The sequence below is a fragment of the Corvus hawaiiensis genome, chromosome 1 (assembly GCF_020740725.1).
Source record: "Corvus hawaiiensis isolate bCorHaw1 chromosome 1, bCorHaw1.pri.cur, whole genome shotgun sequence".
NCBI classification, from domain to species: domain Eukaryota; kingdom Metazoa; phylum Chordata; class Aves; order Passeriformes; family Corvidae; genus Corvus; species Corvus hawaiiensis.
Window position 1 is genome coordinate 57760721 of NC_063213.1, and position 15717 is coordinate 57776437.

The following is a 15717-nucleotide window of genomic DNA, read 5'->3' on the forward strand; positions in this document are numbered from 1 at the left end:
GGAAAGGATGGACATATCATGGAGGGATATGGAGGGAAGGGACAGATGTGTGCATAGGTAGTTTAAAAAAAAAATAAAATAAAATAAACCCCAAATAAAACAACCAAACTTAATAAAAGAACTTGCAAAAAAAGTAACAAGTGAATATCTTATTTCTGTCAGAAAGCAACAATAACTGTTAATGGAGAGATAAAGATAAAAATAATTAATGATTAAGCTCTCTAAAAATTTCAACATGTTCTTCTAACAATACAGAAAGGAAAAATACTTAATCTGAGACAGTATTTAAGAAAAAAACCACAAGCCAAGATATGCATCCTCTGCACTACTTCTTACAACATACTTGGGATAACAAAAAGTCTTCCAGATCTCAAAGCTGAAGGGCATATCTGACCTAACTAATCACAGAAACTGACCTCAGACAAATTCCTTCAGTGTTGCATTTTCAAGACAGATGACAGAAAACAAGTCCAGGAACAGCATGAAGGCAGCCTCTGGTACAGTCCCAGGATCACCATGCCTGAGTCTCAATGTGCATCTCAGTGGAGAAAAAGGATGGTAAACTTCCATTAGAACGTGCTGAGCGTGATTGTGTATGATAATAATCCACTGGCAACAAGAAGTTTACCCTCCCTAAAAGAAATGGAAGATTCCTCAAACACATATGTATGGAAGAACATCTTTTTGTATACATGAGCTATCAAAGAAGTTCATGTGCAAAGAAAAGTCCTGCTGAGTACATGGCAATAAGAAAAATATTGTAAGCCACTGGATTTTCTGGGTTGGAACATCAGTGAATATCTTCCAAAGCTAGTAATGTTTTTATTTCTCAACACTGAAAAAGGTGAATACCTGGATTCTACAGAGAAACTTAATTCAAGTGAAATAACCTTACAGGGTTCCAAACACAATCAATTCCAGTTGTTACTTAGAATTGGTTATAATGCATTATGTGCTCTCTCAGAGGCCCTGCTTCCATCATTTATCAATAAGTTTTCAGCAGCATTCACACTTATTTTTAGTGATTAAATTACTGCCAATATTTCATATTTAAATAACCTGTAATATTCAAGTTTGAATTTTTAAACTTGATAAGGAGAATTTCCATACCTGAAACGAACATAAGTAGTACTAGCAGGACCCTGACTCAACTGGCTTAGAAGTAGAAAAGTTTGCTGGAAGGGGAAAAAGAATATACAGAAGGAGAGGTGAAAGGTAATAACACTGTCTTTAAGCCTTAATATCATCAAAATGGCATTGTTTTGTATACATTAAATCCATTTTGTTTCAATAAGCTAGTCAGAGCCTGTAATCTCCTTTTTATTATCCCTTCCCAATAATTAACAAGAGGTGTCAATTGACTCAGAATTTTGATTACTGTGGATGGGATCCTGCAAATATATTGTTGTCAGTGATATTGTGACACACAGCAGATGAGGCAGCATACATGCAGAATTTCTCAGGAAAGCTAAAATGTAGACAGAGATAATTTTCATTTAGATCCTTTCATGAGAAGAAGATTTAGATATAGTCATATGTCTGTTTGTAGTGTGGCTTGGAAGAAAGAAAAAAAGAACAAAAGCAATAATGTCTAAGTACAAAGTAGATGGAAGAGACAGACCTATCAAGGAAGTGACACAATTATTTCTTGCCTCACCACCAGGAGATTGCCCACAAGGCCAAGAACAAGAAGCAATGGATCACATATATGAAATTTATAACTTTGTTACTCTATTTAATCTATCAGTAAATTACTATATCCTGTATGTCCCAAGAAAATAAACACCAGGATTTACATGTAAACATACTTCATCAAAATAATAATAGCTTACATTCAGACTCCACATTTCTGGAATGCATACACCCTTTCATCTGATGACAAGAAACATCCCAAAATACACATGCACAAGTGAGAGAACTAGGCCTGGAAATTCATTTTGCAGTGTTTCTCTGATAGCTAAAACACTTGTCTGCAGATCACAACAGAGCTATATACGTCAGCATTTTGGCCAAATCCTCAAAAGTCCCTGCTGCAGACATGGATTCAGACCAAGTTCTGCTCCTTTGCTCCATCCATTTTCAAAGAAAAGTTAAGCAAAGGACACAGGCATATTAACTAGTAACATGAACCCTTCTTCCCTCCAGTTTCTACAGAAGAAAAGGCAGAGAAGGGGGAGAGTAAGCAGGTTCACACTTGACTTAACAACTTTTCTTATGTCATGAAAATACCACACACTTTCTAAAAGGTAAAAGGATGCACTCTCACCAAACATGCCAGGCAGAAGAACACACAACTGAACATATCGATGGTTGGGGCAAAAATTCAAACCACTGCCACTCAACAGATTTAAGGGATGCATCAAGATTAAAGCTCTTTCTCAGCTACAAAAGAGGGCTCTCAAACTTTCATCTCCTAAAGACCAGGTCTATCCCCCAACATTAAGAACAATTCCTGTACTGAATGGGTGGAGTCACTGCCAAGTGAATCTCAAAACCTTCCACATTGTCTCAGGTTCTACTTCAAAGCCTTGAAACCTACAAAACAAAGCAGCTATTTCATAGTCAGTTTTTCTTGGTGGCTTTCCTGCCACTTCTCAATTACTTACCAGCTTGCATTGTGGTCACCTAGACCTGGTTCTGAAGTGTCTCACGTCTTCCAGGACCTGATTTATTTCCATGTGCAACATAGCACAAGGAAGTGACAGGAATCCCTGATCACCATATAAATATTAGTAATTCTCTGAGAAATTATGCAAGGTTGCCCCAGAGTTGGGCTTTTTTAAGCCACCAGAAGTTTCACAAACCAGCATTTTTACAGAACAATGCCACATCTGTCCCACAGAAGGCACATTTGTCCCACAGCTGATGCTACAAGAAGCTTTAGCAGAATGGCAGTATTTGCTGTCTTCCATTCAAGCCCTTAATTCTCAGACTCACCTGAAACACAATTGCTAATATTATCAATCTAGAGGAAACAATTATTCCCTTTAAGCAGATAAGAAAAACTTTATAAGACCTGAAATGCTGGCACTATTCTGCTACAAATGCACGCACACTAGCATCACACGCCAGTCCTAAGAACTAGCAACACAATTCAGGTTCGTGGTTTTTTGGAATGGCCTCAAAGAGACACAGCAGCAGAGACCAGTAAATCCATTGGGCAAGCTGATGTCTAAGCCACCTGCTGCTAGGGAACCACTGGACCAACACCAGATCCTCAGTAGTGTAAGAAAACAGTACTGGGGGGAAAAAAGAAATAGAATTGGGAGTGGTAGGAACCCAAACCATCTCCTGAGAAATCTCTGTACAGGCTCATGAGACAACATCATCCCCACCCATCTTCCCTCCCAAAGGTGGCAGGCTGGAAAGATCTCTATCAGACCTGCTAACCTAAGAGGGTGGTCCTCCTGCAGGAGGCAGCAGATTACATTATTGAGCCTTTACCTCTCTCTTTTCACCAAAAAAATATTTGCCTGTGTCATGCGTCAAGTAACACTTCAAAAGCAGCAACTTCCAATACGGAGTTGTTATCTTCTGCTGGAATTATGTTTCCACTCATTTGCTTTGTGACAATACATCTGAACAGACACATTTTTCCAGGCACTTGAACCATCTCTGTACACATTTGGCAAAGTAACCTAACCACCAGATGAAGTTTTTCTGACCCAGTTCCCTGGTATTATTTAGAAAATGCTTTGACACCTATACTTCTGGGGTTTTTCTCCAAATTCTGGTTTAAGGATTTTTATCTTTCTGTCATACATGCATTTCTCTCTCAAGCTACTTACTGTAAATAAAACTGAAAAAAAAATGCAGAAAAGTTATTTAGTGTATTATGCACCTCCTGCATTATGGCATTCAAATGCCTCTTGTTCATGCTTTACAACGCTTTAGTTTTTTCCAACTACACTCTTTCCTTTAACTGTTCAAAGTCAAAATAATCTCTACACAAAAGTTCTGGTTCTGAGATGGGTGTCCCTTAAACCAAGACATTTTTCAGGCCAACATCCCACAGAGGGAGTAGCCTTTTTATTTGGGGTGAGAGAGACTGTGAGATTAAGCACATTACAGAATCAAGAAGTAACTTGGCAAAACTCCCTCCCCTTTCACACACTTCCACTTCAAACACACAGAAGTTGTTCCATGAGCAAAATAAATGAAATTTGGCTTTCTCAGAGCTGGAGACTCTAAACATAGTAAGGAGTAGATGAGTATTAAGGATTTTGCTGAAGTCAGAGTATTCATAACACCTCCAACCACATTCTCATATGCTCACAAGAACTTGCATTTCAGCTTTTCCATCAGAGCAGATTCTTATCTCTACCTTTCAGCCAGCTCACATGCTTTTCCACCAAGCATCCAGGCCTCTAGTGTCAGCCAGCTTCAAAGTACTGGGTGAAGTCAGACGGCATTACGCATGCAGCAGGCACAATCACAGTATCCTAATTTCCTAAGAAAGATGGCCTTAAAAAAAAAGGTGCTCTTGATATCAGGAAAAATTAACACTAAAATACAGATAAACAATAGCAATAAAACTCACTATAAGAAGCAATAATCAAAGCAATTCATGTTTATTTTGAGTCTGAAGATTATTTTCTTTTGATTTCATTGTGACATTGATATTAATTTATTTACTGTGCACACACATGAGTGAAGGTCTTAAAACATGATTTAAGTGCTCAGAGAAACGAACAACAGAAGGACAAGAACCAACAGCTTGCGACTGCTGACAATAATTTAGAAATAAATCACAATAGCAAGCAGCTAACCAAAGGAACAGGTTACCACCAGCCCTGAGATGAGTTTAGTCACAACATCAACACTGCCTGTTATTCCAACAAATATGCTACAATTCAGACACTTCCTATTGGCCTTGATCACTTTGTCACGAAAAAGAAAATGGTTCCATCATTATAAGGCAGAGTGGACTTGTTACACCAATGGTCCAAATATATCAAAACAATCCTGCACAGCTGGAAATTATTAATCTAAACTTTGACAAACTACTGAAGCACAAATAAAATGTTCACTCAAAGGACACTTATTTGTTTTTAGACTGCTCTTTTCATGTAGTACTGCTCCTCAGAGGTGTTTATTTTCTATCATGATATCCAATGTAGATAATCAGTGCTTTGCCTAAAACAACAAAACAGATGCTAACTGTGCCAGAACCTACACTCAGAGAGTGAAACTTAGGTTGCTTTGAAAAAGAGGGCAGCTTCTTTGGTGGTGGGGAGGATGTGTTTGGTTGGTTTTTGTTTTGATGTGATGTTTTGCAGGGAGGGAGGTGGTTTGCAGTTTGCCATTTTCAGAGAATAGATAAGGTACATTTCAAGACACAATGAGAAGGTGCCTTACTCATTCAAATAACTTTGAAAACAGACAAGAACAGCCCCTCCCCCATGATACTTCATGACAGAGGAAACCACTCCACAAACCACTGAAAACACTGAGAACTTTCCCACTGATTTCAGCACATACTGACACAGGCCTATGTTTCAGTTCCCACAGTGTGACCAGTGTGACAAAAAGGAACAGGCTAAAGGTTAAAAAAGAAAAAACAAAACCATACGATTACTGCTTTGAATGAAAGACTATAGAAGAAGTGGTCTGTATGCACTCCTTTATTCACATGAGTCTCTGGAACTTCCTAAGATGTCACAACATCTTAGGAAGGTGAGCAGGCTGCCACTAAATCCATAAAATTGATTAATTCAGTGTTCTCATGGACCAAGGCAAAGGTCGGCATCATTTTTAGAAAAGTGTTTTTTTCATTCAAAATTTAATCAAAATAAATAAACTAAAGCAATATAAGAGCAGGAATAAAAAAGTGAGAAATCTTACAGTAGTCCTTCACACCACTGTAGTGCTCTGACCTTATGGGTAGGACTAAATACACCAGTAAGATCCCTGAAACAATTCTACAAATAAAAGTATTTTCTGACATGCAACTTATTCACAGGATTCACTGCTCATGATTCTTTCCATCCTAATTTAGTGGACAGATTAATTTCATAAACCACAGAAAGCAATTATGTGGTACACTTGCCTGTCATGTCATGTCTGACATCTTAATTTTTAGTAAAAATTTTCTTCTCTTCAAAATTTTTTTCTCTTCAAAAGACAGACAACTTCCTTCAGTGCCATAGATTTTTCAGCTACTGCAAGCAACTAAAGCAGGTAGGATTAAGAGCCAGTGAACTGCTCAATTTACTCCCCTTGGTGCCTGAGAGACAAACAAGTACGCACCTCATGTAGCACCTACAGTGCACAGAATAAGGTGATGACCTACTAGGCTGCAAATGCAGACCTTGCAGCTTTAGAAGGGCCATCTTCCTCTTCATGCCACTTTCTCTCCTCCATCAGTGATTTCAGATCCCTGCTGGCCAGCTTATGCTCCTGATGTTCTCGTCACAACTTGAAAGGCTAAAACATGAGTTCTCCTCCTCTCCCTGTCAAGAGCATAAAGACCCTCTGCAAGTCCATTGCTACTTGTTCAAGCACTGCTTCAGAGGTCAACCTCCCTCCAAGAAAGGGGAAACACAGGTTGAGAAGAGATACACAGCATCTGTCAGCAACATAAAAGAGTATCTTTGCACTAACCATACAAGGAGAATATGCTACATGTTAAATGAAATTTCTGTTTCAATAGTTGACTATTTCAGTTTTCGTAGTAGGACACCCAAAGCTGACAGCTTTGGACAGCTTGAAAAACTACTTCCTCTCTCTTCTTATCTGATGTTTCCATCTGATATTCCCACTTATTGTCATCTTAACTTTCTTCATAACTGTTTCCCTGTTATATCAGTACTACATATACAAGCCAGAAGACTAGACCACTTTTTTTTTAATATCATGGTATGGTCTTAGTAGTGTTTTTCAGGATGGGCTTCTAAGACCAATATGTACACCCACTCCTCTGCTCAGAGATACTGTCTTCCTGAGGAACCATTAAATCAGGTGCATTATTTTTATTAATGTCTGTTTCATCTTCTGAATTGAAGGATGTTTGAAAAGAAAGGAATTAAATTATACCTGGTACAGCTCATTCTCTGATTCACACTTTAGGCTGCAAAATCGCCAAGAACTGTATAGAATTTGAAGAGATAATAAGGACAACATAAAATCTCAACACATTTTTCTTTCTTCTAAGAAATGACACCTAAAACTATGAAACCAATTGATGCAAATGTCACATCAAGCTCTTCCCTATTCACAGGAAATGGAAGAAAATTCTTTTGTGTACCCTTCCCACTAGCCATCCCTTACTGCTTCTGTAGTAGCTCATATCAACAATCTGTCAGATTCCATTAAAAACATATTTGAAAGATTATTTTTCCCCCAACTGGCTTGAATTTAAATAAAAATTTGCTCAAGTTGTCTCCTGTTAAAGCAGAAAACGAGGTTTAAAGAAAAGAAATGCAACCTGCAGATAACCAATCCTGGGGAAGTGGACAGAAGAACTGCCATCTTCATATGACAATGCTGTTCAAGAGATTCTTTCAAATTCTGAGTCAAATTTAATACAAGGTATTACTGCTTACTGCGGAGGTTATAGCACAGATATACCACTGCAGCATTCAGCAAGAAATACTGAACAGAACCAGACCAGATTTGTAAAACAAGGATTCAGCGTTTACTAACCGTTTATCTGCGCTTTTTTCGCACAGGTGTAACCTTTAGGGAGGAATCAAGTTCTAGCAGTGTTACAAGAGAAATAAAATAGTCAGGACCACTGCATGATGCAACAGAGTTCCTGAAAAGATAGCCCGACCCATGACCTTCACTCCAGACCTGAGAGGGGTCAAGGTGAGTTACAGCTTTTGCAACACATCAGAAAATCACAAAACATTTATATTGTTACTGCTGTATTTGAGCATCAGTGCGATCTGTTTAGAAAGAGATGAAGTCTGATTTGATCCAGAATCCGGGACATTACATCATCATTTATTCATTCTAGAATCAGGCATTACACAATAGCTAGCTCACTCTATTCAGCCAAGAATTTAAGCTTAGAGCAGGCAATGAAGAAGAAATGCCAGAAGCGTAACATCAACACATCAAAATACTTCCATTTGCTTCTAGCTATGGTGGCAGAGGGAAGTACAAGGCAAGCATTGACTACAATATGACCAGTCATCACACCAAGGCCTGCACCTCCTCCTGCAGAAACTTGCTCTGTAGAATAACTTGCACTGACCTGGAACTCTCAAGCACAAATCATGAGCAGCATGTTTTACAAATTAACGTGCGAATCATATCACAGATAGGTCAAGACCCCAAACTGATTAGACTGAATAATCAAGTATCAGTTTTACCAATAGCATAGATGCTGGCTTTTTGCTGTTGGGTTGGGTTTCTTTTTAATTTCATAATAAGCATCTCTCTTGGTTGACATATTCAGCAAGAAGCCAATGTAGCAGCACTTTATATAAAGCGTTCTCTCAGGAGTGATGTTTTTTCCCTGCCTGTTACAGTACAGGCCTACAGTTACAGGAATTATCATGGGCAAAGTTCTATAAAGTACTTTCCCTGCATGCAACATTTCTCAGCATTGAACAGTTTAAAATGGCCACTTTTCTTAAAACATTCAGTTGTACTATATTAAAAAAAAAAAAACCCTAAGCATTCCATTCAGACCCTTTGACTAACAAATTCTTCTGGTAGCTATTTAGAAAATGAAAATACGTTTGAGCAATATGCATGTATTAATACATATGCACATCATAACACTACTCTCTGTGGGTTTCTTTTAGCACCACTGAGAAATACTAAAGGCATACCTGGACTGTGTAAGGTACAAAGATATTTAACCTACCTCATCAAAGCTGCTATCTTCCTTCTTCAAGGCTTTAAAATAAAAAGAAAAAAGAAATTATTATCTATACTGAATTTCAATGAACACAAACCACCAGAAAAGAAGAAAAAAAAAAACAACAGAGCACCATTTTCCTGTTATAATAGGAAAGAACAGGCTGGCATGAATAACAATTTTATACTCAAAACCTGAATCTGTAAATGGAATGTAGAACTGCACAGAGAGTTTCCAAGAAAGTGAATTTACATATTTATGAAAAATATCCTCTCAGGTTAAAGAAAATAAGAGTTTGTAAGGATGGGTTTGGTTTTTTTATTTTAACTCCTAGTGAGTGTGAAAACCCTTTATGGAGAGCTTGACTGAACCTCAAAAAGGAAATAACAGATACTTAACCATGTATTCAGTTTGTCAAGTACTAACTCCTTATGAAATAGTATGCATTGTAGCATACTTTTTTCTTTTTTCTTTTTTTCTTTTATAGTTTTTAATATGACTTACACTAAAGCAGAAGAGATTTCTTTCTTACACTGTTAACAAGCAATTAATCAACAAACAAAGAGAAAAACAGTGCAGAAAATAGGTGACCTGGTAAATTAAGAAAATGAAGACACAAATAATTCTGCAGTTGTAGCAAAGTCGATGAAAAGTTTTCCTTTAGCATACTGGACATATTTATTGAAATGTGAAGAAAATTAATTTCTCCAAATCCACACTGAACTGTGTCAGTCCGAAGGTACGAGACTGGCTCCTTTTCTCAGCCAGACCCACGAGGGATTGCACTTTGTGGGCTGCACGCCGTGACCTGAAAGTGCTCTTTGTTTCCTTCTCTTGAAGAGCTAAAATTAGATAAACCATTGCATTGGTGATTGCACTGTTTCTTTTCAGTTTAAATCACGAAGGTTTTCAATTTGAGGGAGGTCATCTGAACAACCATGCAGCTTGTGCAGTGCTGCCCCAGAAGGGTCCCTCTTCATCATTTAAGCAACGTAATGTTTCTTACACTCCTGCATATTTCTGCAGGAGATAAATATTTAAGCAGCTAGCATGGTTGGGGATCTAGACTCCAGTAGCTCTTTTTCTCTTTTAGATGCTCCTTCTGCCTTCAAATCACTAGTAATTTCTAAACCTCTTCCAAATTCTGTCTTCAGGAGCAACTGTGTTATCAGCTTCAAAAACAAAAATAACACAACAACAAAACATAAAAACCCAAACAAACAAACGAAACAGAACAAACAAAAACAAAACAAATAGAAAAACCAACCCCCCCCCCAAAAAACCCAAGAAACCAAAAAAACCCCACCAAAAAAACCACAAGAACAAAAACCAAACCAACCAACCAAAACAAAAAACAAAATAAAAAAAAAAAAAACCCAAACAAAATGAACAAAACACAAAACAAAAACAACACCAAGACTGTAGAAGCTGTACCAGAGGTGGTACAGAGGCAGTACCACCTGTGCAAACAGTGCTGCACCTCCAGAACCTCCACCATGGGCAGCAAGGCACAAATCCCAGTTATCTTTGTACAGAAAAGCAGGGAAGGTCCAGCCTTCCTTTGCTTTTAAACTCCCATTTCTTTAGGACACGAAACATGGCTTTCCTCAAATCTTTGCAGCTCACTGCTCTACAGTTACTCATCTAGATTTCCTGCTCAGTGATAAAAACAATGAAACAAACCTTGGTGTTTTGCTGAGTAGGTCTGAGGCACTCATTGTACGTTTTGATAGTTAAACATATTTTTACGGTTTTGAAGGGTGATCAAAACATTTTCACACTGCCAATCCCAAGTACTCAGAACTATGAGTCAGGAAAAGAGGGGGAAAGAGGGGGAAAGAGGGGGAAAGAGGGGGAAAGAGGGGGAAAGAGGGGGAAAGCTCTCAACCTGTGGAACACTTTTTAAGAACACACTTTTAATCTTCTCAATTACCATTCAGGTCACAATGACATACAAGCTATAAATTAGTAAATGACACACCTAGGCCATGCTGACAAGCTTTTCTCCCTTACCAAAACACAAGATTTTCACATGACCAGAACATTACAGGAATACCCAAACAGATAGCTAAACAAAATTCACAGTCTAACAGAACAAGAAGAAATGGGAATCTGTGGCCCACTGCATATATATGGCTTGTCTTTAGCTTCTACCTTTGACTAAAAAAGGACTTTTAAGAATCACCAAAAGAATATAAGAGTTCTGGCCACCCATTTAATGAAATTCTGCTTAATAATAATATCACTCTCAACCCATTCACTACATAGCATCTCCAAAAGAAGACATCAAAGACGTTTTAAATATTTTTTTCTCCTCAATGCAATCCTTTCCTTTTTAAACTGTTAAAAAAAAAGTTCTGCTGAACTTAAAAAAAAATAAACTGTTTACAAATGAACTTCTCATTATCTCAGGTATGTGAACTATGTGGATGTACATCAGAGGAGATTAGTGGAGATAACCTTTGCATCAGTGAGGAGCTAGTAACAAAGCCCAGGGATGCTCAGAAGGGCCACAGACTGCTCTCAGCACACTGTGATCAATCTCACCAATGTTTTCTCTCTTTCTTTCTTTCTTTCTTTCTTCCTTTCCTCCTTCCTTTCTTTGTAACCTGGTGTTAGTTTTTGACTAAAGAAATTGCATAAGAAAACAGAAGTTAAATGGCATGAGCTGAAGAGATCTCAAATATGATTCTGGTACTATACGAACTTCAACAAATGCATAGCTAAGAACTCTTCACATAACTAAAAGATCACTATTAATTTTATTAAATTATTCACTATTAATTTAATTACATAATTATCAAAGTGCAAAACTAAGAACCAAACCTAATAAAGGTTTAAATGCTAAATTAAACAATGACTCAACTGAATCTCTGAAAGTTGGTTAACATACAGTTATGGTGTGTTCATTCACATGGTCAATACAGTCTGTAAGCAAGGAAACCAAATTTTTAAACTAATATGGATGATCGTATAAAAATGGACAGGCTGGCAGAAACTTATGAATGAAAAGAATTATGTATGTTTTTCAGATTCTTAGCAATATAAGTTCTTTATTATGAGATAACTTTTAAGAGGTACACTCCTTGAAACACCAGAAAATTTCTGCCAGGAGAAAGGGCACCTAAGTTGCAAAGATAGCTCATTTCTCTAGAACTGGAAGCATGTAATTTCTACAGCAAAGAGCCATCCTGTAGCACCACGGGCCACACACATTTCCTCCAGCACTTCACAGTGCTGTATCATGCTCTGCCAGATTTGCACATAATGGCACAAAGCGAATGCTCAGGAAAAGGCTCACTGAATGGGCAATTTCACACATCACATTTTTCAACTCAGCAAAATAAACATTTTCAGTACTAGATACTCTGAGAGTTACAGGACCGAGCACAGTTTTGCATGATGAGGCAGATCTTCATCACCCTCTTCCAGGAAAACCAGTGGCTGCAAAGCATCAGTTCACAGTTAAGAAAATGGGTCAAGTCTACTTGAGGCTGCTGTTAGTACCCTTTGGGCCTCTGCTGTGCCCCAGGAATAACTACACTGGTTTTGTCTAGAGGTGGTGGGGAAATAGCTTCAAACGTTACCTAACATATTTCAGTACACTGCAAAAAAAAAAAAAAATCTTATAAATTAATTGCAGATATAACTTCTCAAATTGAGACAATTATTTGGTGGGGAGAAGAGGGTCTGAAAGACAGTTCATTGAGTGCTAACCTACAAGCTCTAACAAAAAAAGCTCTCTGCCAATGACAATCAGGATACATTCCCACCACTCTTAGCCAAGAGGCTAATATAAACTTGGCTATCGAAATCTGGTTTCAAAGTTTGAGGTCTTGCAGTATTGAGAGAATTGCATTTGGTAGATGGAATACTGCCAACACTGGGGGAAGGTGTAGCAGTACTTTATCATTTCAAGAATGATCATCAGATCTTCCCTACTGCAACACATGAAGGTTTGATTTTAATGACTAATTATTTGATGCAAACACCATAGTACTCTCGCATTATTTATATGACTATGCTCAGGATACCATGTCATGTACTTAAACCTATGAAAACACAGAAATTGCAGCAGAACATAGAAAGTTAATACATCATCATTGATTTATAGAATCACAGAATGGTTTGGGTTGGAAGAGACCTTAAAGATCATCCCTACCGCCCTGTCAAGGGCAGGGACAACTTCCACTAGACCAAGTGGCTCAAAGCCCCATCCATCCTAGCCTTTGCCACTGTCAGGAATTTATTATTTATAATGAATCACAACTGAACAGAAGACCGACAAAATTATAGATTAAATATGTATTAAATTTGTAATTTGCTAACCATTCCAAGCAACCAGCTCTTACAAAAAGAGCTTTAAAACCTTGATGTCAAATACCCAGAAAGACTTTTTCCAGTGAGGTTTTGGTTTTCCCTCCTTCACTTCAGTATAAGAGTTAAGGACAGCACATGTTTTAACCAAGGATTTCCTGGTATGCAAGTTTAGGGTTTCTTTGCTTGGGCTTATCTGTGGCTCTGGTATCAGGGAGTGGACTATGTACAAACCTCATACAGATAAATTAGAAGGTTTTTTGCTCAAAGTGCAGTTACCAGAATGATGATCAATATATTTGAGCATCTGAAGATTGAACAAACTTGCTGGTAGCAGCTGTGTTTTAATCACAAATCAACCACAGCAAACAAACACACCGCATACCAAACCACACTCCTACACTTCTGCGCGTATGCACATAGAACTGGAGGAGCTTTTAGACATAAAAATCCGTGTATCTAAAACCAGGCCAGAGCTCTCAAGGAAACTAAAAGCTTGTTTAATTTGTGCAAAATGACAAAAAGAGATGATCACCCAACCGAGCCAACTAAAACATGCAGAAATTACCAGCCAGAGGGGCCATGATCCCTAAAGGGCATTAACAGTCACTGTTACAACAAAGTAACTGTCACTGTTACAACAAAGCAGCATCCTCATTCAAACATTTTCTTTGTTAATGACTTCCACCATTAGTAAAACCCTTTCACAGTTCTGTGGAAGAGTGTCTCTCTATTTATACATGTACAGAGACATATAACAGACCAAACACCTGACTGCTTTGGTTTTTTCTTCTAATCAAAGAAAGTTAAATGTATTTTACAAGTTTAAGACTGATGATAGGTAAAAGCTGTTTTCATATGGGGACAGAGATTTGTAACAGTGACTTGATATTTGTATCACAACTGTAACTTTGCATTTACCCTTGAAACTCTTCTGGTTTTCAAGTAAGAATGAGCTTTTCTCAGTTTTTTTCTTCCTGGAGCAGGACAATAAAAAAAAATTCAAATGCAATCATACATTTAAAAGCTTGCAGGCCTTTAAAGCTAAAGGTGGTACGCTGAATGCATACACAGCGTGTGAAAAATTAAAATGCCCAAATATGCCAGCACATCTCCTAGGTAGGGTTATTGGGGGAGAACCAAATGCCACAGCTCCTGTCTGTGGCACAGGCACTTCACATCCTCTCACTGGGACAAAGCAGCTCTGAGAGTTGACCCATGCCTGCCAGCCAGATGGGCTGTAAGGGAAGGCATCCCAATGGGACAAGACATGAGTAAGGACTGTGGAAGGGCCCATACAGAAGGTCTGCAAGGACAGGGGCTGCTGCATCTGCTCTCGTGTGTCACAGGACTAACTCCAGCTGCTCTGTCCCACCAGCTTGGGGATACCTCACAACTCCTCTGAGGTACCTTCTCTCCCTGCTCAGCTGCGTGTTGATGATGTCAGTAGGAATTAATGCTTTAAACAGTGAATTAAGCAATACAGTGTGCCAAAGACTATGAGAAACACCAGTCAGAGCAGACCAAAACTCTTTGGCATTGTTCTCAATAACAAATTCAACTGCAAAATAAACTGGTGTCAAAACCAAACACGGTGTGGTGGCACCGGGAGGTAATACGCTTGGCAGTGGCATTCAGATGACGCTACCTCAGGATGCTTTGTGTCAGTGACAGAGTGACAAGACTTCCCAGCAGATGACAGATAGACTTCTTTTGTCTGGCCCCCTAGATCACTGGGCCACTGTTACCTGCTTCAGCATCTCACACCACAACTAAAAACAACCTGCAGCCCGTACAAAAAATAAATTACCAGACCTGCAAAATTAAAATAACCGATTGCTTTCTGTCGAGGTTTCTCTTTCGCAACGGGGACACGTGAGCCAACTATCATTTACAGTTTGTTCTTCCCAGCCGATTTTGGGCTAACTCCATCACAGACACATGCAGCACTGCTAGGGCTTCCAGAGTTGTTTATTTCCCGAGCTTTCTTCCCAAGAAACGTTTTTCGGGGACGGTGTCGGCGCGGGTGTTTCCAGCCTGGCAGCGCTGAGCTCACCGCACCCCGTCCCCTCCCTGCCGGGACCCCCGGGTGCCGGGCAGCGCTGTCCGGGCCCGGGCGCGGGACTCACCTATTCGGCCGAAGCTCTCCGATAAAGTTCTCCGCAACTTTTTCATCCTGCTGATCTTCTCGGCGGACTGCGAGTCGATCATGTCACACATCGGGGGGAGATCCCCCCGTCCCGCCGGCCGCTACTCCCACTCCCCTGGCTCCGGGGGAGACACCCCTGCTCCGGCCCCGGGGCTCTCCCCGCTCCCCGAGGAGCCGCCGGGCGCCGCGGGACAGTCCCGGTCCCGCCCGGGAAAGGAGCCCTACGCCGCGGCCGCCGCTGCCGCTGCTGGTGCTGCTCGGCTCCGTGCCGCCAGCGCCCGGCTCATAGCCCCGTCCGCCCCTGCCCCGGGCTGCCCCGGCACGGCCGGACGCGGCGGGCAGGGCGGGGGCGACGGGCAGCGCCGAGGAGAGATGGAGGAGTGGAAGCAAAGTCCGGCGAGGGGCTGCGGGCGCCGGCGGCGGGAGAGAGGGCGTGAGG

General features: G+C 39.8%; 1 protein-coding gene across 3 annotated transcripts in view; it reads right to left on the reverse strand.

Moving 5' to 3' along the window:
* Positions 1-15717, reverse strand: part of CDK14 (cyclin dependent kinase 14) — a 319708-nt gene extending 303991 nt beyond the window's left edge. Inside the window, exons 1-2 of one of the 3 annotated variants that reach the window (XM_048305926.1) lie at positions 15259-15716; positions 8819-8850 (exon numbers count right to left, since the gene is read on the reverse strand). In XM_048305926.1, coding sequence (XP_048161883.1) covers positions 8819-8850; positions 15259-15349 — 123 coding nt within the window. In that variant the 5' untranslated portion in view covers positions 15350-15716. Of the gene's footprint in view, positions 1-8818; positions 8851-15258 lie in introns of all 3 variants that reach the window. The other 2 variants (XM_048305957.1, XM_048305937.1) reach the window with 2 other exon arrangements.